Below are 27,863 nucleotides of genomic sequence, written 5' to 3' on the forward strand. Positions count from 1 at the left end.
GGAAAAAAAAAAAAAGTTACAGTTGTTGTTTCTGCGCTCCACATGTTGGCACCGTGTATATGGCTTTAGGGCTTTATAGGGCAGGCTGTAAACAGTTGTCAAGTAAACACAACATGGAAACAAACAAGCAGCAGGAGGACGTTTGAAAAGGAATTCCGCTTTGTGTCAGTCAGCCACGTCGTTTTGTGTTTTTGGGTTGAAAAGTTCAGATGACCTCTTCAATAGTCACTCTCGCTTTGTGGTGACCTCTTGGCCGCTCAGTGCCCGAGAGAAACCGGCCACCAGCGGACCCTGATACCAAAAAATATGGACTGAAAATGAAAAAAAAAATTTAAACATTGATTCTGACTTCATTTTTGGACGTGTTGGTCTTTTTCTTTCTTTTTTAGGTCCATGCGTAAAGAGTGTGTGACTCTCACGTATTTGATTTTTTTCCAGGCCAAATATGGAAACATCTACGTTTTTTTTTGGATATATCACTTTTTGAGTTTTATGAGTTTGTGGCAGAAAACAAATTTGCAAATCAGCTTTCTTAAAGTTGATACCTGCATGGGCGGATTTGCGAAAAGATTGCATTGTCCGTCAGCCACCATAAGTTGAATGCAAAGTTTTATTTTCGGTGCAGAGGCCTTCAGTCTAGAATAAGTACAGTTTTTTTTCTGCAAATAAATAAATATATTTATCACTTTAGATGACTTCTTGAATACATGTGCACCAATAGTGGAGAGGACCTGGTCACCACAGACGAGGTCAAATTCTCCATAAATTGATTTAAGTTTTCGCTCTTTTTCATGAAACAGACGTTTTTGGGATGCACTTTTAGATTTTCAAATTACCAGAATAATTCTGCTGATATCCCCTCGAGTTACTGCTTAACACATTTTTTTCTCATTGTTATGTGAAGGAGTCACCATTACCAAGCATTAATAGATTTTAACAGGTCAAAGATAAGCACAGTTCATAGTATATTTGTGTAGGTATATAGAGCCTATATTGAATGCCCTTTTCCTGCCTTTTAGTAAGAGATGCTGCGAATGAGGAAATAGAGTGATTTAATATGAGAAACCTCGGGATTTACACTCTTTCCAGTTTGATTTTTAGTCACACTGAAAATACAACAGGACACAGAGAAAGATAGCGCGACTATTTGGAAAAATTAAAACCTTTGCCAATATTTCAAAAGGATAAATTTCGACAGGGCCCCATGTGCAGAGAGGCAAACTGCCAGGCAGTGAGAGAGAGAGAGACGCGCTGTATAGGTTCATCTGGAGGTCAGCCACAGCACCAAGATAAATCTGCATCCTCTCAGAGCCACCAGCAGAGCTCGCTTTAGGCCAAGTTCACTGTCACCCTGCTGTATGGAGCGAGAGAGAGAAACCACTCACACATCCACGGTACCAAGCTCACACACACACGCGCCTGCACGTTAATGACACGTTTGCTTGGCGTTGCCTATAAGCATAATGCGTATAAATGAATTTACCGAGGGACACAGAGCCTGTGGTATAACATCCTGTGCTCTGTGAGGAGCAGAAGACTATGAGAGGAGAGAGAGAGAGAGAGGTGGGAGTCTAACTTTAAGTGTTGCCTCCAACAAAGACTTTTGGCTGCTGTGGTTTGCTCTATAGCACTAATGAATGATTTGCATATTTTACAGCCCCTATTAGTCTTGAGTGGGAGCCTATTGGATTTATCTTTTCACTCCCTCGTTGGAAACATCATAAAGCTACAATTGCATTTTTGAGGTCTTGTGTGTTGGCATCTTTCTCTAATTATGAAATTTGTGAAAATGATCATCGTGATGGCAAGAGATAGACACATTGTTCGAGTCAATTTTTTTCGTTTTGGAGAGGGACTAGATATCTCACTGGTGCTGGGACAGATGAGGGAGATGATAAGCTGTAGAAGAAGAAGAAGAGGAGGAAAAATTGGGGTCAAAAGTTTACCCCGCTGAACAAGTCTCCGTCATCTGTTCACTCTGATGCCAGCCTTATAATAGCGATCTTGACTCTCCACACAAAAGACAGAATAGCTTTGAATTACATATGTTGCACGGTGCACTCCAGGTGAACCCTGGATGCTCGGTGACCTCTCGTTTGGGACCGAGGAGGAGGAGGGGACCCCCCCCCAGCCGTCATCCAGCAACAAGATGGAGTGGCTGGCGTTTTATTAGGGCGGTTGATTGGTGAATTTCCTTTGAATAAATTGCATTTGATATGTTTGGGGACGAGGGGCAGAATTAGCATTTTGAGGATTGATACTCTCGACCCGGTCACAGGGTAATGGGAAGGCCCACAAGCCCCCAGATTGAGCCCCCAAATGGACCCCTTAAAAAACATTTAGCCCCTCTTCTTCCTGATCCGCTGAATAGAAGCCTTTTAAGAAAACAGAAATGGCACAGATGTTTTTTGTGTGACTCGTAGAAAAGAAAGTTTTAAAAAATCATTTTTTTATGGAGCAATATATATTTTACTATATGTGTTTTATTTTTACTGGGCCTATTTACTTCGGAAAAATGAATGCAGCTATTTCTTAAAGTAAAATATTGAACCTTTGGTTTAAGATTTTAGGGCCCAATGAAACATAAAAGTGAAAAAAAATGGTTGATAACAAACTAAACCAAAATAAAAATTATTTATTGATTTTATGCTTAAAAAGTCTAAAACTGTGTCTCGGCTGAATTGCATCTGCAACAGATAAAATCATAACAACGTTTTGTTAAAAAAAAATAGGCAGTTTTCCAATTTGAACCAGAATATAAAAAAAAACACTTAACATCTGGGATCCCTTTGATAAAAATGGACCAATAAAATCTGACTATTGGTACTTTCGATTTCATCAACTTTTTATTGTCATCTTGACACGAAATGAATAGAAAATAAACACTTTATTTTTGAAACTTTGGAAATCTTCTTTTATTTGTAATAATATAACGCATTTATAGACGCATAACACGCAATGCACGAGACAATAGGTGTTTTGCACTTTGCAAAATGTTGAAACGTATAAACAAATTCATTGAAAGCGAGTCATATGTTCATTCACAACTTTGTTTATTGAATTTAAAAGTAAAATCTCGTCAATTAAAGAAAATAATCGACCCGATAGGCTGCAAGTACGTTCATCCAAAGTCAAAGTGATAAATGTTGTTATACTTCATTCACGTTTATCCTATAATTTTCTTTTCATCAGAAAGCAAAATTACATATATTGTAATTCAAACGCTTGCAGTCTGATTGTTAACTCACCTTAAAGTGCAACTTATTTAACCTTGTAATATCTTTACTATATACTGCAGTCAGACGCGTTATCTTTTGCTTTTTGGAAACGTTATTTGTGTCCTTCTCTGAAATATTCTGGCTCAGTATTTTACAATTATAAGAGCTCTTTACTTAAAGAAATAATGAAGTTGTCCATTCACTTTCTAAAGGATGTGGCTGCTTTTGTTAGCCTCTTTTTAACCACCGCTGAAGGCTTAAAGGTCACTATATTATAGGTCTAATCAAAGTGTGCAGCTGTAGATTAAAGCTGACCATCCTCAGCTTTATTGTGAAAGCTCGTTTCTTGCTATAAAAGCGATGGAAAAGGACAATCACACGTGACACACTGTACAAAAGAAAAATATTTTATTACCAGTGTTTAAATATTTCCATAAAGGTGTTTTCTGGCCCGAATCCTTTGGCACATCTTGAATGCAGAGAGGATTTTTTATCCCGCACGTCAGAGCTCCGTATAGACAAGAGACCTTGTGAGAGCCATCTGCAATCTGTCACCATCGTCACAGCACTTCTCTGATAATCTAAATTTACAGTAAACTGTCAGCATGATGTATATTGGTTAAATAGGCCTTCACCTCACAGTATATGCTCTGAAAGGGAACACCGTGATCCGGCTGTTAGATTATTATAAACTAAAATAATAAAATCTCTATAACACAAACTGGTTTTATTCACATTGAGAGCAAAATGGGTTTTTAAATTTAGTTGAAAATTACTTAGATAGTGTAAGCTTGCTTCCTTTTACTCCAGTGGTCAATTGGGTGATTATTGTCCTATTGTATTTTGTGCATTGTTCGACAGATGCTTTATTGCATTCAAACATACAGCAGCACCTTGCAGGTCTGGACTAGATAACGCTTATCTAAAAATGCTTCTTTTGTAGCCGGATTCTTGAATCATGATAATATGTTTTAATAAAGTTATTCACAGGTGAAACATTAAAGAAAAAAAAAGGTAGTCCATATAGCAACAAGTAGAATGACCTGTAAAAAAACAGAGTAAGTGGATAATAGCCGAGCTGATCTGGCCCATATTTATACAGGACCTGTATATAATAGACTGGCAGCAGACTGTAAATTTAGATATGATGTGAAGTCGTCTTACCGCTGACATTATGTTGACATATTGCCTCTCAGGTGGTCTCTTGGCCATACGGATACAGTGGATATATGGCGAGAGGAACATCAGCTGCCATTTACAATGAGTTAGGTGCGAGAAAGCCTGTAAGAGACACAAGGTGGTAGCAGCTTTGCCTTACAGCAACAGTGTGCTAAAAAAAAATGGTATTTTTGAAGAGGAAAAAATGAGGCCTGCCTCTGGTTGCTGTGGGAAAAAAAGAGATATTTCACCTGTTTTAAGTCGTCTGCATCCAAAAAAAACTAGAAGTTCATTGATGGAGATGGAGATCTGGAAAAATAATATATAATGTAGCCTAAATAATATTAAATATGTTGCCCATCTGCAGCAGATCTCCAGAGTTGCAGGATCCCCTATTCCACTAATTCTAACACATACCTCGACGTTTGATATTTCACCTGTTTTAAGTCGTCTGCATCCAAAAACTAGAAGGTCATTGATGGAGATCTGAAAAAATATATATATAATGTAGCCTAAATAATATGAAATGTGTAGCCCATCTGCAGCAGATCTCCAGAGTTGCAGGATCCCCTATTCCACAAATTCTAACACATACTTCGACGTGTGATTTTCTATATATAGTTTAAAGTCTTTTGCACATTTTTAAAATCCTTTTGGGACCTTCCCGGGTGCTGACCCACACTAAGTGCTCCCCAGAAGCTGAACAGACCCTGCAAAAAACTGAAGTCCAAGTCCGGGGTGAACCCCAGGTCACTGCGTCTAACAGATATGAAAATGTCGCCTCTTTGGAAAAAAAAGGGCACGCCTTGTTGTTTAACAAAGACTGTCAATGGGCAAGATTAATCAGAAACAAAATGGAAACGGTGTCACTTTGGGGTCAGGCAGAAGTTATCTCTGTTTAGAGGAGCGAAGAGAATAGAATAGGGGGGGACCAGAAGAAGAAAAAAGAAAAGGAGAGAAAAGAAAGCTTTCAATATTTCCTAAGTTTTGGCCTCTTGTTTCTCCATGCAGAGGCCTTGTTGACGTGGACAGTGTGGAACAGCTTTGTGGAAGAGCTGCTGGGACACATATACAGTGTGGCACCTCGGACATGTGGAGGAAACCGGACCTGGACGTGATGGCTGGGGACGAGGAGCACGGTAGGACACTTTTATATTTTCTTCCTTTAGAAATGTGCATTTTTTAGAATGTTTTTTATTATATTTAAATATATGGGAGTCTTCCCTAAAATAATTTAATTAAATTGTATAATTATTGTTTTTATGATTTAGTATTTATTTATCTACCTTGGAATATTTTTCCATTTGAAACTTTTAGTAACCCCCTCTCTTCTAAACATATTTTCTCACACACATGGCAATGTTATTATCTTAGCCCTGGTTGTTTACTGTAAACTGGTGCTGCAGGACGCACAGGAGAGACATGTTCAGATGTTACATATTTGTATTGAAATGTTGTAAAATTGTTTGTGGGAAAAAGTTTTTTTTATATTTTTCCAAATTTAATCAGATTTGGAAAAATGTGTTAGGATGCGAGATTATGTGTGCTGTACAGAGCAGTTGTGGCATGTCTTGCTGTATAGGTGGTCTATGCTGGTTTTAAAATCCCTCGCTTTGATTTGGCATGGGGCTATAATGAAAGCTCCGTGTCCTGCAAGTGTTTTGGATGTGCTTTTCAGTGGCGGTTACCACAAGAGGACTGATAATACGTGATGGCCGTGCGATCAGAGCCAGATAACTTCCATGTGGAATAAACACAGAGCAAAAAAATAGCATTAAATTATTGCTATGTCCTGGCAAATTGCAGAAAACATCTGTTTTTGTCCACATGAAGTGATGAAAAAGGGGGCCTTGTGCATGTACGCAGGTGTGCAACGTGAGAGATGGGTGTTTTCTGTTGTTTATGTGTGTGTCATAAGCGGGTATTTACCAGGTTTTACTGATGCACAAGTGCTTCACATGCAAGGCTTATTTGTCCGCAGAGCAGCGGCTGAAGCTTGTTGTCTTTTTCGATCATTTGCATATAGGCTGATATGCAACATTTACAATTTGTACTCTTGTGTTGGAGTGTTGTTTGGTTTCCCTGTGTCTCTTTATTAGGACTCAAGTTTGGACTCATGGACAACATGTTTTAAACTCCAACAACCTCTATACACGCCACTATTAGAAATAGTCCTTTGTTTGTAACCTTTATTTTGTCAGGGGTTTGAATTTCACATCCACTTTCTTTTCCACAGGAGGTAGATTTTATCATATGCAGGAAAAGCCTCACCCACATAAGTTTTGGCTCCATGCAGTAAACAAGTTAGTTGATTGGTTTTTGCTTTATATACTGTGATTTAATAAAGGAAAACATCAACGTATAAGCCAGTCCCGAGCAGTGTTGGTGGTACCAATGCCATGCTTTTCCATTGGTTCCTGTTTACATGATGCCCACAGTGCGCGCAGTGATTGGTGCGCGCCTCGCACGTGACCAGGCAACTTTGTACATTTGACAGGGGGAGTAGGAGGGTTTATGTGGAGATCAGAAAAACGACAGCGCGATAAAAATTAGTATTGTTGCACTTCACAAATTAATGACCATGAGTTCCTACTTGATAAACTCCAACTATATCGAGCCTTCCTTTCCTCCATGCGACGAATACCAGCACCAGCAGAGCGGATACATCCCCAACCCTGGTGACTACTACGAGCGGCCAAAAGATACGGGCTTCCCCCATCACGACGAGCCATCCTATCCGAGGTCAAACTACACAGAATCCGGCTACGACTACGGCAATGTCGCCAGCACCGGACTGGATGATTTTGGCGATGCGCATCACGCACAGCAGCCGGTTCCACAGAGCCTCACCGGACCTCGCCTCAACGCGGCCCCAGACGGTGGTGGTGGTGGTGGTGGCGCAGGGGCGAATGCCAGCAAAGACTGCAGCCTCGCAAGTGATGCATATCCCGGCGTGGCGAAGGGCAAGGAGCCGGTGGTCTATCCTTGGATGAAAAAGGTCCACGTTAGCAACAGTGAGTTATCGTTACGGTTTAAATAGCAGCAAATAGCAGAACCACTGAGAAACAACCACTGGAACACACTGCAAGCCTATTGAGGCAGCACTAGTAGCAGCCCTTTTACACCAGCAATTTACGACTATCGAGCAGCAGGGTCGGTAATTAAGGACCCTCGTAAATTTTATTGCCTGTGTTTCGTCTGTCTGGGGCCATGTGCTCTTTGTTGCTTTTTTTTTTAAACCCAAACTACCTACCTCCACACCACTACTGGAGCCGAGCCAAACCTGTAATATCCAACACCCTGCTGTTTTTTGTTAATCATTTTCTAAGCTTGATATGTCCCTGGATGCGAGTGCTTGTACTACTCGGCATCTTCCATATTAAGGTCATGTGCGTAAACTAGTGAAACAGAGGCGGAGAGAAAAACAAAACAGAGCGGCTGTGATTTTCCCACCAAAAACCCAGAAATGTGATATCGTTTTTTTTTGGAAATTACTTAGATAGTGTAATACAATAATACGATAATACTTTATTGTCAGTCAGGTCTGACATTTGTTTTGCATCACAGCAGCTCTATTTGCAACATCACAGAAAGGACAAAGACAAGAAACAAGGATACATAGAATTTAAACATTACAATCACAAGAAGACGATATTCAGGGCCCTTCAACGTACATTTGATCTGGGATTATTAGGCTCCATATTTAATTTTAGGATTGACTGGTGCACAAAAGAGTGCTTCAGTCTAACCTTATTAAACCCTGTATCTCCGATTTGATTGTAACAATTCATATTCACTGTTCAAAACATGGTTGGGGTTCAGAGACGATGGTGTTTTAGCCAGCCTTAAGATGTTATTATGATAACTGGCTGATTCATAGAATTTCTCAAGGGGTTGACCTGCAATCTTTGAGTAGATTTTCATTTGGTTGAGCAGTTTTGACTTAAAGTAGGCGACAAACTCTTGTATACCATGTAGTATAACAACACTGTAGAACACTCATAATAACAGATGTAAAAAACAAATTTGTTTACTCGCCCCAAGCTTGCTTCCTTTTACTCCCAATGGTCAATTGGGTGATTATTGTCCTATATTGTATTTTGTGCATTGTTCGACAGATGCTTTTATTGCATTCAAACATACAAGCAGCACTTTGCAAGTCTGGAATGCTACCTTGCAATGTGCCCATTTGGAGGGACTATATGGGTTTTTGGAATAAACGCATGCATGTAACACCTGCTTGCTTTGCCTGTGTATGGCTTTTTCTCCCCCCCCCCCCCCCCCCCTTTCCAGTCAACCCCAATTACACTGGAGGAGTGCCCAAGAGGTCCCGCACTGCCTACACCCGCCAGCAGGCTCTGGAGCTGGAGAAGGAGTTCCACTTCAACCGGTACCTGACCAGGCGCAGGCGGGTGGAGATCGCGCACACCATGTGTCTGTCCGAGCGCCAGGTGAAGATCTGGTTTCAGAACCGGAGGATGAAGTGGAAGAAAGAGCACAAGCTGCCCAACACCAAGATCCGCTCGTCCAGCTCGGCCTCCTCGTCCTCGGTGTCCTCGGGGGCCCAGCAGCAGCAGCAGATCAAAACAGGCCAGCAGCTTGTCCCCACGCCGTGCACCGCAGGTCTATAGTGCACTGAATATGAACCCCATCCCACAACAAAAAAAAAACACCCCAATCCAGACTGAGATGGCAAATATCACAAGTGGAATTTGATGGACCGATTCTCAGTATTTTACACACACATGGTGTTATCTTCTTTCACCTTGCCTCTGCCATTGGGCCCCTCTGTCACGTCCTTTGTACCCTTTCCTTCGCCCTCTTCATATAAGCTTGAAATCCACCTTTTAATTGCCACGGTTGGCAACTGAAGTGTTTATATATTTGTTATTATTATTATGAAAGAAGGATAACGCACATTTCAAAAAGTAGGACTTGGATCAAAACAATGTATCGTTATACAGTTAAAAGTGAGTGAGGCAAAAGTAAGTTTGAACTCATTTTTTTATGTTTTTTTTTATTATTATTGCTCATGGAAAGCTCTAATATACTTGAAAGATATTTAGCGAGACTCTATAGATGCCTGTTATAGGGAACCAGACGGCTGTTTTTAGAGGCATCAGTCAGAGTAACAGTGTTTGTGTGTTTGAGTGGGTTGGTTTACTGTTGAATGTAGTCCACGGAGACTTTCACATTTTAATGTACATAGGCAAATCATAATGAAGGCACAATAAGGAAAAGCATTTCGTCAAGTAGAAATTATGTTTGTCGGTGTTGTAAAGGTCTATAGGTTTATTTGTGCTAGTCCGTCCCATGTTGTGCTGTGTTCTAAACTGTGAATATTTGTATGTGTTGTCTCAGTAATGGTCGTTGTGATGTAGGCTAGTGTAGGTTCAATATGTCCTTGTGAAATAAATATATGTACTTCACTTATAAGATTGACTTTGTTTTTGGATATTTTGTCATTGCGAATGCTGGTTTGATTTGAGCGCAACATGTATTTTTGAAGCCGTGCGTATTAACGTGCCAAATGCATGTAGGTGTCTCCTTTAAAAAAAAAAAAGAAATTAAAAAATAGATTCCTAATTTGGGGATTGCATTTTTTAAACTTAAATATTTCATTGTCATGCTGTTTATTTTCACTACAGTAAGTAGATGTGGATTTAATTTTTAAAACTTGTATTTAAAGCATTTGAATCAGTTCTCTAATGTTTGGAGATGCGTGCGTAAAATGATGATAGTGTGTCCGAGCATTGGATAATTCACTGCGCCACACTTTGATAATACTTTATATGTATTTTTTTTTATTTCATCTGAATAGAATCAATATCAATTTGTTATATTTTATGTTATTTTGCAGAGAAGAATAGCGTGTTAATCCGTGCGTAAAGTTGTGCAGTTTCTCTTAAAGTAATATTTACAGAGAAGGAAAAAACATTTTAAGGTGTTTAATATGTGAAGCCTATTGGGAATGTCTTACAAAAACGTATCCCCAAACACAACACATTGCGTAGAAAGTGTTGATGTGTCTGATTGCATTATTTCTATTAATGCTCAACTGACTGGAATCCTAATCCGTAAAATGTGCATGAAAATCATGCGCATTTTTTGGGGGATAAAGATGAGATGTGGTTGGAATTCAAGAGGCAGTATCAGCTGCTTAGGAGCTGCAAGAGCTTTCACATGGGAATCAAACAAAATCCCAAATTGTTAAATGTATCCGGCCTCACATATTGTTCTATCTCGCCATAATAAGGAGATCTCAGCCAACCTTAGTGCACCAGAGTGTGAGTGTTGGTCACTACCTGCTACATCCAAACAATAGAGAGTTCAACCAGAGGACACGGTCGGCTCTGGCCAATCACCGGCTCCGAGCACTTCTTCTGACCTCTGACCTTTCGACACACACAATGTTCAGATCATACATCAGCGCTTGAGACCTTCGCGAGCTTTTTCTTCTTCTTCTCATTTAAGATTTACCCAGAGACAGCGCGGAAACAAAAACGGGTGTTTAGGTGTGAATCTGAGCCATGAATTTTCCCAAAATTATTCTTAGAGACAGCTCGTCTGCAATATATCACAGAAACACCCCTGTCAGGTCGTGTAGAGAGGGCAAGATATGAGCTGAAACATGCTGGCATTGTGCATGTAATTTAGTATGATTTGCAATGTGTTTTGGCACTGATTGTTTCTGCTCAATATATATGTCAATAATAACATAATGAATGTGTTTGCAAATGCATTTAATAATAAATTACATAAAACTGACATTCACCAAAATTCACCAAAGTAAAAGCCACTGAGTGAAAGACACATTTTTATACTTGTTGGTGTCGTTTTTGTTGCATATTTCACGCAACTTTTATGTATGCATGAGAAAAATTATCCCGCAGAAATGTTAAAACCCTCTTCGCACATATACTATCCAGCCCTCTGTGCAGCAGCACTCGCTGCAGACATGGAAGCCGTGCAGAAGATGGCGTTGAGGCTGATTGGCACCGATTTTTGCGCAGACTCCAAGAAGTCCAACTAGTTAAATTACAAGATTTCAAGTCATTTGATTCGCGAATAGAGGTCACTTCCAATGTACTGAAATTTTAATTCGCTCGTTCACGTGACTTGTTGAATAATGAATGCCCCGGGGTCAGAAATAGATGTGAAAATCTGCCTTATTTTCATTTGAAGTGATTCTCTGCAGGGTGCGAGTCAGATCTCTTCTCCTCTGACAGATAGAAACTCTGTCCGCTGGACTCAGACCGTCATGACTTGTGAGTAGATTCGGCTGTTTTTTCTTTTTACATTTTGTGGAGGTGTTGGAAAAATTGGTATAAAATATCCCGGATGTGGAGTTTGTTTCATGATCTTCTGGCGCATATTCGTGTATATTGTAATAGGATCTGTTTATTTCCAGCTATGCATTGCTGCAGAGTTTCTGAGCCTGCAAATATCCCAATTTGCTTATTAAACTCAATTAATATTATTTCTGAATTTGATTGAAAAACGTTTTTTTAATTGACTTAAAAACTTCATTAATTACACAATATGTTCATGTGTTTTGTGCTTAAACGTTAAATCATACTTGAACCTTGGATTTCTCAATTAATATGATACAAGAGAGCAGGTCTAATTTTCCATAACTTCTTAAATCTTCAAACCACGACAAATTCGGATGATAAAATGTAACCTTCAAATGTTTTATGAGACTAAATAATTTTGCAAATTTGTTTAAAATGAAGTGGTAACACACATGTTGCTGTATAGGTAAAAAATACTGTATAGCTGAAACTTTTCTTAAAGTTGAAGAAAAAGAAGAAGCATCAGTCTACATTTATGCTTGCAAAGTTTAGCCCAAACACATTTATGCCTTCAAAGATGGAACAAAGCTCAATTATTGTTTGTATGGATTTTGACAATGCAACGTTTACTATGTGTTATTAATTCTAATAATTGTAATTAATATATTTATCTCACAGTTGAATATAAAAATGAGAATCAGTGTATTTAACAATAGTAACAATGTAAAGGGCTTATATGTTGCTTGAAAGAGCCTTTCAATGAGAGTGAACACAATAGTCAATTTAGACACAGGTTAAACATTAACAAAGTCCTTGTATGTGACAATGTGTATAATAATAATGATTTTTATTATTATTAATGGGCTACTTTGCACTTACCTCCAGAATGTAACGGACAGCTATTGAACAAAAGCCTGTTATATATATGATCTGGGAACATTTTCAGTCATAAAAAAAGAGCCAGTAAGTTCAACATGAAAACTGCTTTATTACAATCACCTTTACGCAAACAATTAGGTTGTCCTATAGCTCGTCTGCATGAGAGATGTCTCCAAGTCGGCTTAAGGCGTTGAATTTCGCATTAGCCTTGATGTTGGCCGATGTAAACCTTGCAGAAAGAGTTATCTTCGCCTGAGTGTATCGGTAACCCAAGCCTGGCTGTTAAGAGCTCCGAGTGTCAACATTGTGGGGAGATATGGACCGCCGTCTGGCCAACATCCAGAGGTCTGCGCCTCTAACTCCTCTTTGCTGACAGTGATAAGGAGCCCTGATTTGTGTAAATAACTCTGAAATATTTGTTTTATGTGAAAACAGTTGAGATTTAAAACATAATCAATCAACTTCTACTTTTGAGTAAAAAGGAAAGTCTGAAAAAAGTGCAACAAAAAGTGAAAAAAGTAACCAGCTGATGGCCTTTTTGGTTTCCAATCTTCTTGTTTTTGAACCCAAAATAACTTCCCCACTCGACTCTCTATGCCTTTACCCGGGTCAGGGAAAAGTTCAGGTGCGGTGGCGAAAGGCAATGTGGGATTATCTTCCAGTGCACGGTCATGTCCAAGCATATAATCCTGCAGTGACAGCTCCACATCTGTAATTGAAAAGAACAAAGAGAGAACAAGATAACACATTCAGTTTAACAAACAGTCTTCTTTACATAATCATGCGTCTAAAAACCTGTGCGTAAAAGTCCTGATCATTGATGTTCCTCGTCTTTTCTTCAGTTTTAGAAGTTTCAGTGCACGGTCATGTCCAACCATATAATCCTGCAGTGACAGCTCCACATCTGTAATTGAAAAGAACAAAGAGAGAACAAGATAACACATTCAGTTTAACAAAACATAACTTTACATAATCATGCGTCTAAAAACCTGTGCGTAAAAGTATTTTTTTTTTTTAGTCCTGATCATTGATGTTCCTTCGCTTTTCTTTTCAGTTTTTAGAAGTGTTGAAGGTGAATTAATAAGAGCTGGTCTGCTTCCGCTCCTCTCTTTAAAAAGTTTACCGCTCAAGTTGTAGTTTGAGAAGACAAAGGCTGGTTGGTGGTGGTGTGGGAGTGGGATGCTGTCCATGTCCGCCCAAAAATGATTAATAGTTGTGGTGGTATTTTTTCCCCGCCCGCTGCTCGGTGATGACGGAAAACAAGCGCCAAACGGTGCCGAGAGGAGAGAAGCTCTTCCGGGGCTATAGGACTTTTGGCAATAAAGTGGAGGTATAGAAGTTAGATATCTACCATGAAATGCTCTTTAGATAGGAATTTGTTTATATTATGGTGGTTTTGGCAAAACTAACTTAAAAACTACATTAATGACATAATATGTTCATGTGTTTTGTGCTTAAACGTTATTTGAACCTTGGATTTCTCAATAAATATGATAGAAGAGAGCAGGTCTAATTTTCCATAACTTTTTAAATCTTCAAACCACGACAATTTCAGATGATAGAATTTAACCTTCAAATGTTTTATGACACTAGATCATTTTGCAAATTTGTTTAAAATGAAGTGGTAACACACATGTTGCTATATAGGTAAAAAATACTGTATAGGTGTATAGCTGTAACTTTTCTTAAAGTTGAAGAAGAAGAAGATACATCGGTCTACATTTATTCTTGCAAAGCTTAGTCAAAAACATGTATGCCTTCAAAGGTGGAACAAAGCCCAATTATTGTTTGTATGGATTTTGACAATGCAATGCAAACAGCAGCATTATGTATTAGTCGCCATCGTACCCAAACCCTCCAAAACTCTTCCTTTGCACAAACCTGTAATTTCTAACATCACTCAGCTGGTCATAGGAAACATTAGGTCGCATGGGTCCATGTACTGATCAGCGAGGGTCGAGCAGCCACTCTTTGGTTACCTCTCCTCCACTTTCCACTCACATGCTGACTGACACACGACCCACCAGGACGCACACTCTCCTTATGTATGTAGGACAGGTAAATGTGTGACATTTTTTCCCCCATTTGGCCATAAGGCATGCAGGCGTTTGCTGATGGAGAACCAAATTCTGATTAAGTGGTGCTACAACTAAAAACTGTGCGACTGTGGACGTGGGGGGCGATATTGAGTAAAGATCTCCATGTATATAGCCCTGGCTGTGTTGTAAAAGAGAAAAGGAGAAGATGGAGTGATGAGTAATCATTATGCCACTCATAAATGGTATTTTGTATGGAAAGCCCCTCTCCATATTCTCACATAGTGCGAATTATCACGCTGCAGTGCAAAACATTCTGGGTTTTTTAGTCCTGGCTGGCTCAGAGCAGAGCAGAGCAGAGCTTGGCTGCACTTGAACAACTCAGCATAATGCAGGCAGGATTAGCAGCCCTTTCAGCCGCTAACAGGCACCAAAATATATGGCACTTTAAAACTGACAGAACAGTCTTTCCACTCTGAATGGGGCGACACGTGGAAAAGCTGCTTCTCTGCAAGAGACTCGCTCCTCTTTGCCAGATACATTGCAATGTGTCACATAGTGCCTCTTTTTTCTCCCTCCAAACTGATCCGTTTTCTCCTCAGGGGCAATGACTGCCTCCATTAATGATTCACGGGCTCAAATAAAAGGGATTTAAGTTGACGTTGCGTCACGTGAGAAGGGGGCGCATAATACTGCGCGATGTTATGGCACGGGGAAGAAAACCGGAGCCCCGGTCTGTGCCATATGATGCTCATTATATGCGGGTTACCCCCACTTTCCGTGATGGGAGTCCGGGCTTTGTAGTTTTGTTTTGTCGAGGTGGAGAAAAAGAAAAAGAGAGGCAAGACTGAAAGAGAGAGACGATCCCGAGTTTGTGGATGTATTACACTTGCTGTCACGGACGGATATGTTTTTTCCACGCGGACAGAGTCAGAGCCCGAGCTTTGGGAGGATGGATTTTATTTTGAGGTATTTCCGCCGATTGTTCATTACTGTCGTGAGTTATTGCTGCGCGAGGCAGAGGTCAGTAAAATAAGGGCTCCAGGGTTTCTGCAGGAGCAAATATAGACCAAGAAGTGATATTTACCTATCTGTTAATATCTCATCAGAGCTAATAAACATAAATAGGCCTTCCGAATATTTACACACAACAAAGGTTACAATGTAGAGGATTTGTCTGGGCTATTAAAATATAGGTTTCATTTTATGCTTCCAAAAGCTAAACACTATATCAAAAGCCATTATTGGTTTCCTTGTAAACTTAGAAAAGAGTATAGGAAAGAATGCTGTTTTATTCACATCTTTTAATAGCACAAGCAGCCATTTGAATAAATAGGCCTGTGCAAACCGTTTGTAAATAAAGCAGCCATTTAAATATTCCAAGAAAAAAACCCAAGCAGAGCGCTCGGCTGCTACCGAGGTGCAACCGGTTCCTATAAAAACCAAACATCTCGTGCCTCTTTACGTGTGTTTTTTTTTTTTTATGTGCGTAAATGATACATCAAGACGAGCTTCCATAAAAAAGCATGTGGAAAGCGGTGGGGTTGTGTCGCTTCGCCAGGGAAAACGAGGATATAATGGAAGACGGAGTGCCATCCAGGACCGCGCGGCCGCGCTGAGGTCACGCGGCGCTCGAGCTTGATTTATGGGCGCGGGGACTTGGGGAAGATGGTGCGCGAGAGCTAATGACTATTCGATCCGTTTGTTGGAGAAAATGCTTACCGGCCAGTAGGGAAACAACAAAACACGTTATTTGCATTGGCCCATTTTGATGTTATTAGTGATATTACGCTGATATAGGCAGCAATATTTGTGGTTGTAATGCTATTTTTGTCTGAGGAGGATCTTTGCATTCTGTTTTTTATTCATGCAGGTTGTGTATTATTATTTCTTTATGGTTTTGTGTTTTTCTACATATTTCGGTTGATATTTTGTTGCAACAAAGTAATCTAGATTGTAATTGTTCCTATTCATATTTTAACACAAAGACTTGGAGCCTGCTGCTAAATATAATATTTGACCCAAATAATTATCCTGAGAATGATTGCATCGAATTTTACTAGATTTGGGTTATCCTGTTTTTGTTTAATTTTCCACCTTTTAAAAAATAAGGCCTAAATAATTACGCATTATAACAACAGACTTGTTATTTATAATCACCTTTTCTATACTTCTATACCTTTTCTATACAACTCCTATTCAAAAATAATATCCACACTGATATATTTTCCAGAACACGTTAAAAGGTTGTATTATATTCTTGAGAAATTGAGCATGTTTATTATTCCTCATTGCAGAAATCCAGCCGAGTGAATTCAGGCCACCGCAAAGGTCTCCGAGACACCTTGAACTGCCTTCGGTAAGTCCATATATCTTTATTGATTTGCGTTATGAATGCTTGATGGTGATATCCTTATTCAATTTCTAATAAGTACCACACACGCCCACCGAAGCCTTTCACAGAGACATGGAAGCAGCAACCTATATGGCTTGTACATTTCCGTGTAGCAGCAGCAATATGACCAGCCCGAGAGCAATAATTCCTTCTCTTCCACTTGTCTTTGTGGTGTAATTTGTCACTATAAAAGTGACGAGAGGAATCGCGGCTCTTGGAGCGGTGCCTTACTCCTTTCAAAAACTACTTTCACTGAAAGCCATCTGCTTGTAGCTAGTTTACTTGCGCTTAAGTTTTTAAAAAATGGATTTTCTTTCATCAATATTTCAGATTTTTTTTCCTGCCACATTGTTTTACGCCTTATTACGCACGACCACCACCTCATGACATTTCAGCCTCAGCTCAGGGCCTCAAATTAAAGAGATCAGCATTTTTAGCAAAACACAAAGAGGTAAATAATTATACAATGTGACTCGCCTGGTTTCCAAAAGAAAAAGCCGAGTTGGCTAAAAAAAAAAAAATCCTCACGCGTGAATTTTTGTCCCACACAGCCTCCCACGCCGTCCGAGTGGTCTCCCTTTTTAATTGTGTCATTGGATTTTTGTCCCAGAGCCTGAAACCAGCAGAGAAGCTGCAGCTCTGGATGTGTTTACAGCCTGAGGAAGCTGAGAGGACATAAATCTATTTTTTTTCCTCCATTCTTTCCTTTTGGCTGCAAATAAGAAACATTACCATGCAGAGGGATTCCCTCTCCTCTCCTCTCCTCTGCTCCTCGCTGCATGTCCTCCTCTCTGCCTATTGGTGATGAACCTTCTTCCCATTTTTCACACCCTGGTGGGGTTTTCCCCTTGATATACTTCAGGCTTTGATCTGAAGTTGTTGTCCTTTCTAATCTTAAAATAATATTGCATTGTTCATACCAGGAATAAGCCAAGCGTGGCAGTGGCAATACCTGGCAACCTGGAATGAAAACGAATCCCTTGTGCCAAAAGATTGAAGGACTATTATGCAAAAAATGCGGGTTAATGATTGAGCCGCTGGATAGAAAGCCCTTTATGTCCCGTGGAAATGGAAATGCAGCATGGTCAGCAGCGGCTGATTATTCCTTTGTATTCTCCACTTCTCTCTCCAGCATCTCGTCCACTATTGGGCTCATAATCCCACTTAGTGGAGTAAATAATAACAAAAAAAAAAGATTTAAAAAACACGTTAGGGATGGACTTTCCATGCTATTTGTAACATTATGTTTTTTTCTAGACGCATGCACTACCTCATTTGGTTGGGGGAGGAGGAGGAGAGGTGATGTGAACTGGCTTTCACAAGGCGCTTACTTATTTGCATAATTTTTTTTTTGTCTATGGTGACGCTCTGGTTCGGGGCAGTTCACTGGTGTCTGCATTGGTACTGGTGAAGGATCACATAGTCCTAGTATAGCCTTGGTTGGAGTTTAATATTGCTATGAAAGCCCTGGTCAATTGCTCTATATAGCATGAATTCAATCTTGAGGCCAGATAACTCTTATCTCGCTGACCTGACTGCTCACGCCTGCTTTCGTAATCTCAGTTTACCCATCCACGTCGAGTAAGGGGGGGAAAAAAGAAAAGGAAAGAAGGAAAGGGGGTTCTCTTTGGCTCTTCCCTTTTTTGTTGTGGCTGCTAATGCCTGGTGCATGGCAGGAGGCACTCTGCTGCTGCTGCTGCTGCTGCCTCAGCCTCAGCCAGCCCTGCCTTTAAACTTTTCCTCTGGATTACTGCTTTGATCGATTTCGCCCGCTGAATGAGGAAAATCTCGCCTGGTGCTCTGCATTCGTCGTCAGAGGAGAAGGTAAGCAGGCCAGAAATAGGCTCCCCTCGGTTGTAAATGGCGGAGTTTGTGTGTCGCGCGGTGATTTATCACCGTATGACTTAGATCTCGGTTCAGGAAGAGTTCACACACACACAGAGAGTCAGGCAGCCAGATTTCTCTCTCTTCTAACGTGGAGCAGCAGAGAGGGCTGCGCAGAAAAGTCTGTCATTTGTCTCTCTTTCTCTGTCTTTTATGACTATCGCAAACGGCTCGCCTGGAGATATACACACCACAAAGCTTTCTGATATCTTTTCCAGGTCATCGTGAGTGCAGATATAGAGCGAAGACACCTTCTTTCAGTCTGCGGTTTAACTGCGTTGAGGAGCAGCTCAGGGCTCATTTTTACACTGATTTGCTTTGCACGGCTGCACAAACCAAGAGTTGGTCGACATTTAAGATTTAATTTCATATCTTTGGGTTCATTTTATGAAAATAAAAAATGCATTGTAGGTATGTAGTCTGCTCCGGAACTATACTATAGGCTGCACCTATGAATTGTGAAATCAGGAAGTATTTTTTTTTTTTTATTATTATTATTGCAGTCTACAGTATTAACATTGTTAATGTTATAGGGTCACATTTACTATCAAGACACATAACACCAGGGCCTATTTGGAAGTGAAGTTAGGGTTGCAATCAAATATTTTTATTATTTTTTTATTGAGTTTTTATTATTAATTTTTATTGAGTTTTTATTCATGTTATTTAGTCTCTTGATTGGATCGACTTGCAATAGTTAAATCTGTGTGCAGACATAAATAACTGCATGATTTCACAACCAACTAGTAAATGAATAAGGAGGCTTAAGATTGTATTTGTAGGCCCATTGAAAAAGATTGACTTTATTTAAAAGTATTGCAGCGTATTATTATTATTATTATTATTATTATAATAATCGTTATTATTATTATTATTTTTATTATTATTATTATGCATTGTGCATTGCTATTTTTTTAATGGCAATGATTAAAACACGGGGAGTACACATTAAATATTCCACTATTTCATTAGTAATGTCACATCATAAAATATTTTCCCCATGATGATGACCCGTGGATCTGTATCTATTATGGTTTTATAGTTCCCCTAATAATCTTTTCGAGGCTGATTCCCATGGTTACCTGCGTGAATTATGGCGGTTTAGCAGCAGGCTCTAGCTGTGCCATGCCGGGTTTCTGTCCGCCTGAGTATACCGGGCTCGGTTGCTCACCGGTCCGCTCACTCTGAGCTCCACTGACCTCCATATATCACCGCGACGGGCCGCCGTGCAGACAGCACCGACAGCCAGCCATTATTATGGGCCTGCAAGGGAAAAGTTCACACCGTGGCCATGGAGATGCACGGATGCTCGCCCGGTTTTTCAGGTTTTCCTCGTGGCCCTTCCAGTTATCTTGCAGCATGCGTGCAAGGAAGAAAAAAAAAAAGAAAAGAAAAGAAAAGGAAGAGAATGCGGTTGTTTATGCTTTGCGTCAGGTGGCCGAGGAAGCACAGCGCATTGAGATATATCCTGTTACTGGAAGAAGATTTTTTTTGTTTTACTCATAGTGAAAATGGGTTAAAAGTTTGTGGGCCACATGGAATGCATTCACCTGCTAAATAGAAAATACTGTTGACAGCCCTGTTGGTACAATAACAATATAACACAATATTATTTCCCTGTGTGGTAACCCGCTAATAAGCACCTTTTCTTTTTTTACCTACAGCATTTTCTCTTTTAAAGGTGTTCTGTAACTCTATATTTCATTGTTAATACGCCCAGACGTTTAAAATCTCATGCAGTTTCTTGTTAGCTCCTAAAATTGATTTGGCAAATCTGAAATGCTTTTTGAAGATTTTTGTTTTGATGTGGTTTGGCACAGATGGTAATACAAGGTTAGTGCGTGCCTTTTGTGCCCTGTGTAAAGCCATAAGGTAAACGGTAATAGTCTACAGAAGTGTTGGCCCTATCTTGCTTTCCATAGTCTCCCGTGTCAGGCCATGTATTGAAAAGTAAGATGGATCGCCACCATTTCTTCTCCTCACAGTGCTTCTTGTAACCCTAGGTTCACCCGAGGAGGCCATTGGCGGAGAGGCGTCACGTGACCACGGGGTGCCAATGTTATTCTACAAGGGTGTCAAGACCCTGTCAGTTTCTGAAATAAATATTGGGAAACGGCGAGATGCAAAAGGCAACCTACTACGACAGCTCCGCAATTTACAGTGGCTACCCATATCAAAGCGCAAATGGCTTCAGTTATGATGCCAATCAGGTCCAATATCCCCGGGCCTCTCATGTGGAAAGTGAGTACCATCGACCTGCCTGCTCCCTGCAGTCTCCTGACGGCTCCGTGGCTCTGCAGAAGCCGGGGGAGATGGCGGAGAGCTGCGACAGGACCACAGCCATTCAGGCGGCGCAGTCCAAGGTTCATCCCGAAAGCAATCAACCGCAGGTGCCGGTGTCAGGCCCACCACCTCCCTCACAATCCCCCGGTGCTATCAGCCAAAACACAAGCAACGGGTCCAGCCAACCCAGTGCCAAGAGCGGCTCTCCGACCTCCTCTACTGCTCGCAAACACATCTTCCCCTGGATGAAGGAATCCCGTCAGAACACCAAGCAGAAACCCACCAGTAGCTCCAGTTCAGGTACTTTCAACACCAAACACCCAGACACACCCAGACACACCCACACATAACTTGATAGCCCCTGACCAGAAAGTTACATTTTTTTTTATTTTTGATTTAACCTTTATTTAACCAGGTTAGTCCCATTGAGATTAAGAACCTCTTTTCCAAGAGAGACCTGGCCAAGACGGTCAGCAGCAAGAACACAAAGTTGCAGACACAGATAGAGATAAAATACAATTCACAAACACTTAAAAGCACTCAAATTTGCATTAAAAGAGAACTATCTAAAGACAAATGGGGGGACAAAAAGGAACTTTTCTGGGAGTCAGCTGTACAACAAGGGGGCTTAAAACATTGGCATGCCATAGAGTCTGCTTCTAAAGCCGTCATTATAGATTTAAAACTATTTAATGATACCAGCGCCTTGATTTGTAGGTCATTTTGGAGCAAATTCCATCTGAGGGTGCAGAATATGCAAAAGCCCTTTCCCCAATTTGTGTCCGAGCTTTTGGGACAGAGAGCACAAAGAAAGTCCTGTGAACGCAGTGAATACTGTCCACATTTTTTTTGCGTAATAAAAACACTTAAGTATTCATAAGTTTGGTTGAAAGAGGACACAATACACAGAGGGTGTGGGTGGGTGGTGAGGTTAAGGGGATAGGAGTTATAGGGGGCAAACTGCAACAGAACAATGACCCAAAATGTTCAGTGCACTGTTAAGAATTTCCCAGTAAAATAACAGTAAAGAACTGGCAGCAGGGTTGCCTTTATGTTACTGTAAAATTAACATTATTATATACTGTAATACTGTTTTTTTTAATTAATTTCACAGTATTTTACAGTTAATTTATTGTTTAAAGATACATTACATAGCTGTTTTTCACCTTTCTTTTACATTATCTTACTAATTTGTTTTAATGCACTAAATTTTAGGTTGTTATTTTTTACATACAACATTATTTTTTGCCTAGATGAATAGACTTAGCAGGTTACAGACATAGGAATAGTCACACTAAATATAATTAAAGGCACTTGTAAGGAAAAAGGCTGTAATAGACTTGTTGACACTTTTCCCAAAATGTCTGTCTCTAGCTGGCTACAAGCACAGAATGCAAACCATAACAACATGTGAGTGAAGAACAAAGCTAATTCACTGATTTTACAATCATGTACAATGTACAAGCCTCACATGTGCAGACCAGGTCCCAGAATTAAAAAAAATACTGCATGAAACTGTTACTGATGATACTTTAGACAGTTGATCAGCAGTAAAGTGCTGTTTTTTTAAGAATGCATTATAGTTCATTTAAAAAACGGCCTTTGAGCGTAATTTAACAGGTTTTCTTTTGTATTAAAGCACTGTTTTTAGCAATAACAGGTTAATACTGTTGAAATCCTGCTGTAAATTAACAGCAATTGTTTACAGTATGTGTTCTGTGCCAGTGTCAAATAGGTGTTAATTTTTTATCATTTTCAAGTCAGTGGTTTGTGGTATTATATTGCATTATATGTATATTTTGTTCCCTCTGGGGGATCCTAAAGTCATTCAGGAACCCCAGCCAAAAAAAATGACCACAGAGTTTAATCAACAACTTTGTGACACAGTCAGGGTATTTCTTTTATTGCATCCACATCCTTTACTGACTTAGTCACATCTTCTTGGAAATTCTTCAAAATCCCCCAAACATGATATACTATAAATACACTATAAGGTTTATAGACTGTAAGGAACATGTGCCTCAACATTGGAAGTGAAGATTCCACCATTTGTTGTCCCTGTGCCCTGCAGCTGACCTGTCCTGCCTCTACTGTAAACACGCTTCTCCACTGATCACATAATGTTCCTGGAGAGACAACAAACAAACATGCACAACAGTTGTTTCAGTTTGTCCTGCTGTTTTGATTAGAGGGAGACTTGGTGTGTCAGAGTGGGGGGTTTGTTTTGGGGGGGATTTATTTACATAGAGCCAACTTTAAAAAATCTGAGAATCTCATCTTCCCATGAACTTCTTATTTTGTAAATTTTGTTGGTAATATTTCAATTAGGTAAAGATAGTACTTGAGAATAAAAAAATAAGTTGTGTGGCTTAATTTTGTATTTATGTGCTAATATTTTTGGCACGTTTTAAGCCAGATCCTTGCAGTTTTGATGACAGGAAGTCTTGGTGTGTCTGGTTGGGGAGTTTAGGGTTTTTATTTATATAAAATCAACCTAAAAATGAAGAGATGCTTATCTTCCAATGACCTTCTTTGTCTTAAATTAAATGGGTAAGTTTCCTACAGTAAAAGTTTGAAATGCAAAGCAAGGTGGTGCCTTTAATCTTATTATAATTTATTTGTAATGTTATGTTTTTCATTCGTTGTTAATAACACGTTGAAATGCAAACATGTTTGGAAATCCTTTTACGCACATTTTACGCACCTACGCAGGCCCAGATCCTGCTGTTTAATTGGAGGAAAAACTTGGTGGGACAGAGTGGGGAACTTGTGTTTGGGGTGTTTACTTGTGTAGACGTAACTTAAAAATTTCAGAGATGCTCATCACCTTATGACCTTTCTATTTTGTAAATTAAGTGCTTCATTTTCTAATTACGTTGTAGGTAGTCGTCTCCAGTAAGAGCTAAAATACAAAACCGTGTGGTGCCCTTCATTGTGATTTAAATTGGGAAGATGTTTTCATAAATGTTTACCAACTGGTAAAAGTGCTAGCATTTATGAAAAATCTTTTACGCACGCTTTACGCACATACGTAAGCCAGATTCTGATGTTTTGATTAGAGGGAAACTTGCTGGGCCAGGGTGGGGGTTTATGTTTTCCATGCAAATAAACACCCCAAATCTAAATTTTGTAATATATGTCATTTTCTAATTAAGTTATATGTACTCTTCTGCAGTAACAGTTTAAAATGCAAAGCATTATGTCGCCTTTCATTGTTATTTATGTCTGGGAGGGGGTTTTCATCACTTTTAACAACACGTTGAGGTGCTAATGTTTGTGAAAAGCCTTTTACGCACGTTTTACGCACAGACAGATAACAATAATCCTGCGTGACCAATCAGTCGTTTATAAATCAAGTTAACTAGCCTTTAAAAAAATGAATTGGTAAGTGAGCATACCATAATAAGTCGTTATCGCCAGTGACCTACATACATGGGTATTCCTCGTGTTAACTGCTGTTTCATCTCTGTTTCTAACCTAATGGGTCAGGTTATGTCATGCTGCATTCCTTTCGCTCCACGTTTGGGCGACAGGTAGTGAAATTTATTAAGTGTTGGCCGCCTGCCACAGCTGCTAGTAGACCAACACCTTGCTATTCTGCAGCCAAGCTCCAGCCTCTTAGAAGGGGAGGCTTATCAGGGAGGGCAGGGAGCTGCTTCATGCACCCTGAGGAATACATAATGCTTGTGTTTGCATTACGCGTGTGCTACTCTTTGACTACAGGGGGAGATGAGGGTCAAAATGTTTTAGTAGGAAATCTGAGGTTACCTGGTTCATATCAAATATTGACCCACTATTCTTCAGCTATATTGTAGTTAGTGTAGCGTGCACACATACACAGGGCCCATACACTGATTGTTAATTGTCTTATGGAACTCTCATGATAACCTTTGTGCTTTGCAGTAGGCAGTGGATTTATCAAAGTGTTGAGGTGTTTGCACATATAAACGTACACGCACACGCATGTAAAGAGGGAGGAGGGGAAGAGAGTGGGTCGATGATGAAACCCCTATTTAAAGGTCCCATATCATGCTAATTTTCAGGTTCATACTTGTATTTTGTGTTTCTACAAGAACATGTTTACATGCTGTAATGTTAAAAAAAACAAGTTTATTTTCCTCATACTGTCAGCCTGAATATACCTGTATTCACCCTTTGTCTGAAACGCTCCGTTTTAGCTAATTTTTTTTACGGAATTGCAACAGAATTGCGTTGCTAGGCAACAGCTTGGGTCCATGTGTACTTCCTGTCAGCTGATGTCATTCACATACACACTGCAACCAGGAAATAAACTGGGACACATTTAGAATGTTTATGTTTAAAACTGTGTCAAGGGGTCTAAATATTGTATATTCGTGACGTCACAAATAGGCAGAAATCCTGACAGCTTGTTTCAAATACAGAGTTTCTGAATACGGGCTGTGTGTATTTCCCTGTGGATTGAGTGTTTCGATACTTTCACAGTATTTATATAGGACTTCAGCCTGCTTTATAATTAAAAAATGGGAAAATCTCACTTTTTCATAATATGGGACCTTTAAGTAATATGGAGCAGGGCATATTTATCTAGTAAACCACCCCCTCTGAACTGAACTTATCTGTTACCAGCATGTTGTCAGACGGTTTTACTTTCACTCTCCCTCTCCTGTCTCTGCCTCCTTATACCCCTCCCTCTCTTTCTGTAATGGATTACTGATTACTGACACCCTCCTCCTCCTCTCCTCCCTCCCTTGACAGTGGAGAGTTGCCCCGGAGACAAGAGTCCTCCTGGGTCAGCAGCATCGAAGAGGGCCCGGACAGCTTACACCAGCGCCCAGCTAGTGGAGCTGGAGAAGGAGTTCCACTTCAACCGGTACCTCTGCAGACCCCGGAGGGTGGAGATGGCCAACCTGCTCAACCTCACCGAGAGACAGATCAAAATCTGGTTCCAGAACCGCAGGATGAAATACAAGAAGGATCAGAAAGGTGTGGGGATGATGCCTTCACCTGGAGGACAGTCTCCTCGGAGTCCAGTGGGACCTGCCTCTGGTGGTGGTGTTGGATACCTCAACTCTATGCATTCTCTTGTAAACAGTGTTCCTTATGAATCCCAGTCACCGACGTCTTACAATAAACCTCATCAAAATGCATACGGCATTTACCCACCTCCTTTGAACAACTGCCCGCCCTCCCAGAAGAGGTATCCCGGGACCGACTCGGCCACGCCCGAGTATGACGCGCATCCTCTCCAAGGCAATGGCACCAACTACGGGACTCACATGCAAACGGGCAGCCCCAATATTTATGTCGGCGGAGGTTACATCGACTCATTGCCCAGCTCTGGGACCTCTGTTTTCGGTCTGACCCACCTCCCGCACCCGCCGCCGCCGTCCACAAACATGGACTACAATGGAGCAATCACAATGGGCAGCAACAGTCAGCAGCATCACGGAGGAGTGTGTGATCCGACACCGACGTACACAGACCTAACGTCGCACTACTCTCAGGGAAGAATCCAGGAAGCGCCCAAACTGACGCATCTGTAGCAGCTGTGTGGCGCACGCTCTGGATCACTCCGCCCCATTGTCTCTCATCCTCCTCCAGACACATTACCGCTTTGTTTCCGCGCCTCCTTCCACCTTCTCTCTCTGCTTTTGTTTATGTTCTCTATAGTTTTGATGTGTGAAGTAGCGTATAGGATAAATAATCACGACTTGCTTGAATTTTTTCTCTATTTGCTCGTTGTCATTGTCTCACAAAGACCTTTATCTTGGCTGTAGAGTGGGAGGGAGGGGGGAAACAGTATATGCATAGGCCTATTTAATCTTTTTTTTTTTTAAACTTGTTTTAAAATCGAAACTCAAACAGGGTATTATGAACATATGTTATTCATTTTTTTAATGTGAATTTGTCCGTCTTTTATTTATCCGCAGTTGAAGAATTGTGTTTTGCATTTTGTTGCACTTGTGAAAGGATCCTTCGAGTTAGGATTATATGGGACATACATTTTCAAAAACAAGGGTCATGATCTTACACGCAACCTCCCCTTGCTTGTGTTGTTCTATTGGACTTTTTTTTAATGTTATTTATTTTGTTCGGTGTTAAGATAAAAAGAGTCCTTTGGTATTATTTGAATTAGCGTCTCGGCCCTTTTCCAGCCCATACATGTAGTCCAGAGTCAGCAGCACACCATGTTGCTATTACAGGCTACATTTCCATTTCTTCTTCTTCTTCTTCTTCTTCTTCTTCGAGGAGGTGTTTTTATTTTCTCAGCGAATGTAAAATCAATCAGTCATGCAATAAGGGTGGAAAGAAGGACACACACATTAGCAGTTTCTTTTTCTTGAAGAAAAAAAAAAAGAAACAGACATCTTCAATTTTCTTTTTTTCGATGTCATTACATTCCACGCTGCTCCAGTTCGAAGAAATAAATAAAAGAATTGAAATATAATTGCAGCAAACCTTGCAGTTTTAATTTAGACACACATCAGAAGCATTTCACATGATCACAAAATTAAATACAAGACAGTTTCCTAAATAAAAAAATGTCAAAAGATATTTCTAGTTTTTCCAATTATTACATATTGTCATTGTTGTTATACAATTCATCACGGTATAAGAATAGTAGAGGTGATAACAAAAAATATTTTTTAGACAATTGGCAAAATAAAAAAATAATAGTTAAATAAAAAACCCTGAATAATAACTGGTAAATCTATATATTTATATAATATTT

General features: G+C 40.1%; 2 protein-coding genes and 1 long non-coding RNA gene across 5 annotated transcripts in view; 2 read left to right on the forward strand and 1 right to left on the reverse strand.

Moving 5' to 3' along the window:
- Window positions 1–27,578, forward strand: part of hoxa3a (homeobox A3a) — a 35,607-nt gene extending 8,029 nt beyond the window's left edge. Inside the window, exons 3-6 of one of the 3 annotated variants that reach the window (XM_037794428.1) lie at window positions 5,388–5,515; window positions 16,884–16,945; window positions 20,869–21,448; window positions 25,886–27,578. In XM_037794428.1, coding sequence (XP_037650356.1) covers window positions 20,986–21,448; window positions 25,886–26,673 — 1,251 coding nt within the window. In that variant the 5' untranslated portion in view covers window positions 5,388–5,515; window positions 16,884–16,945; window positions 20,869–20,985 and the 3' untranslated portion in view covers window positions 26,674–27,578. Of the gene's footprint in view, window positions 1–5,387; window positions 5,516–15,016; window positions 15,556–16,883; window positions 16,946–18,200; window positions 18,806–20,868; window positions 21,449–25,885 lie in introns of those variants that run through there. The other 2 variants (XM_037794429.1, XM_037794430.1) reach the window with 2 other exon arrangements.
- hoxa4a (homeobox A4a) lies at window positions 5,548–9,812 on the forward strand. Its single transcript, XM_037794437.1, has 2 exons — window positions 5,548–7,390; window positions 8,670–9,812. Exons 1-2 carry the CDS (start codon window positions 6,952–6,954, stop codon window positions 9,005–9,007), a joined length of 777 nt encoding a protein of 258 aa, XP_037650365.1. The 5' UTR covers window positions 5,548–6,951; the 3' UTR covers window positions 9,008–9,812.
- On the reverse strand, window positions 12,640–18,201 carry LOC119503018. Its single transcript, XR_005210236.1, has 2 exons — window positions 17,714–18,201; window positions 12,640–13,454 (listed from the first exon to the last, which is right to left on the reverse strand). It is a non-coding gene; the product is annotated as an uncharacterized LOC119503018 (long non-coding RNA).
- Window positions 27,579–27,863: the final 285 nt, after the last annotated feature.

Source organism: Sebastes umbrosus, chromosome 15 (assembly GCF_015220745.1).
Source record: "Sebastes umbrosus isolate fSebUmb1 chromosome 15, fSebUmb1.pri, whole genome shotgun sequence".
Classification (NCBI taxonomy): domain Eukaryota; kingdom Metazoa; phylum Chordata; class Actinopteri; order Perciformes; family Sebastidae; genus Sebastes; species Sebastes umbrosus.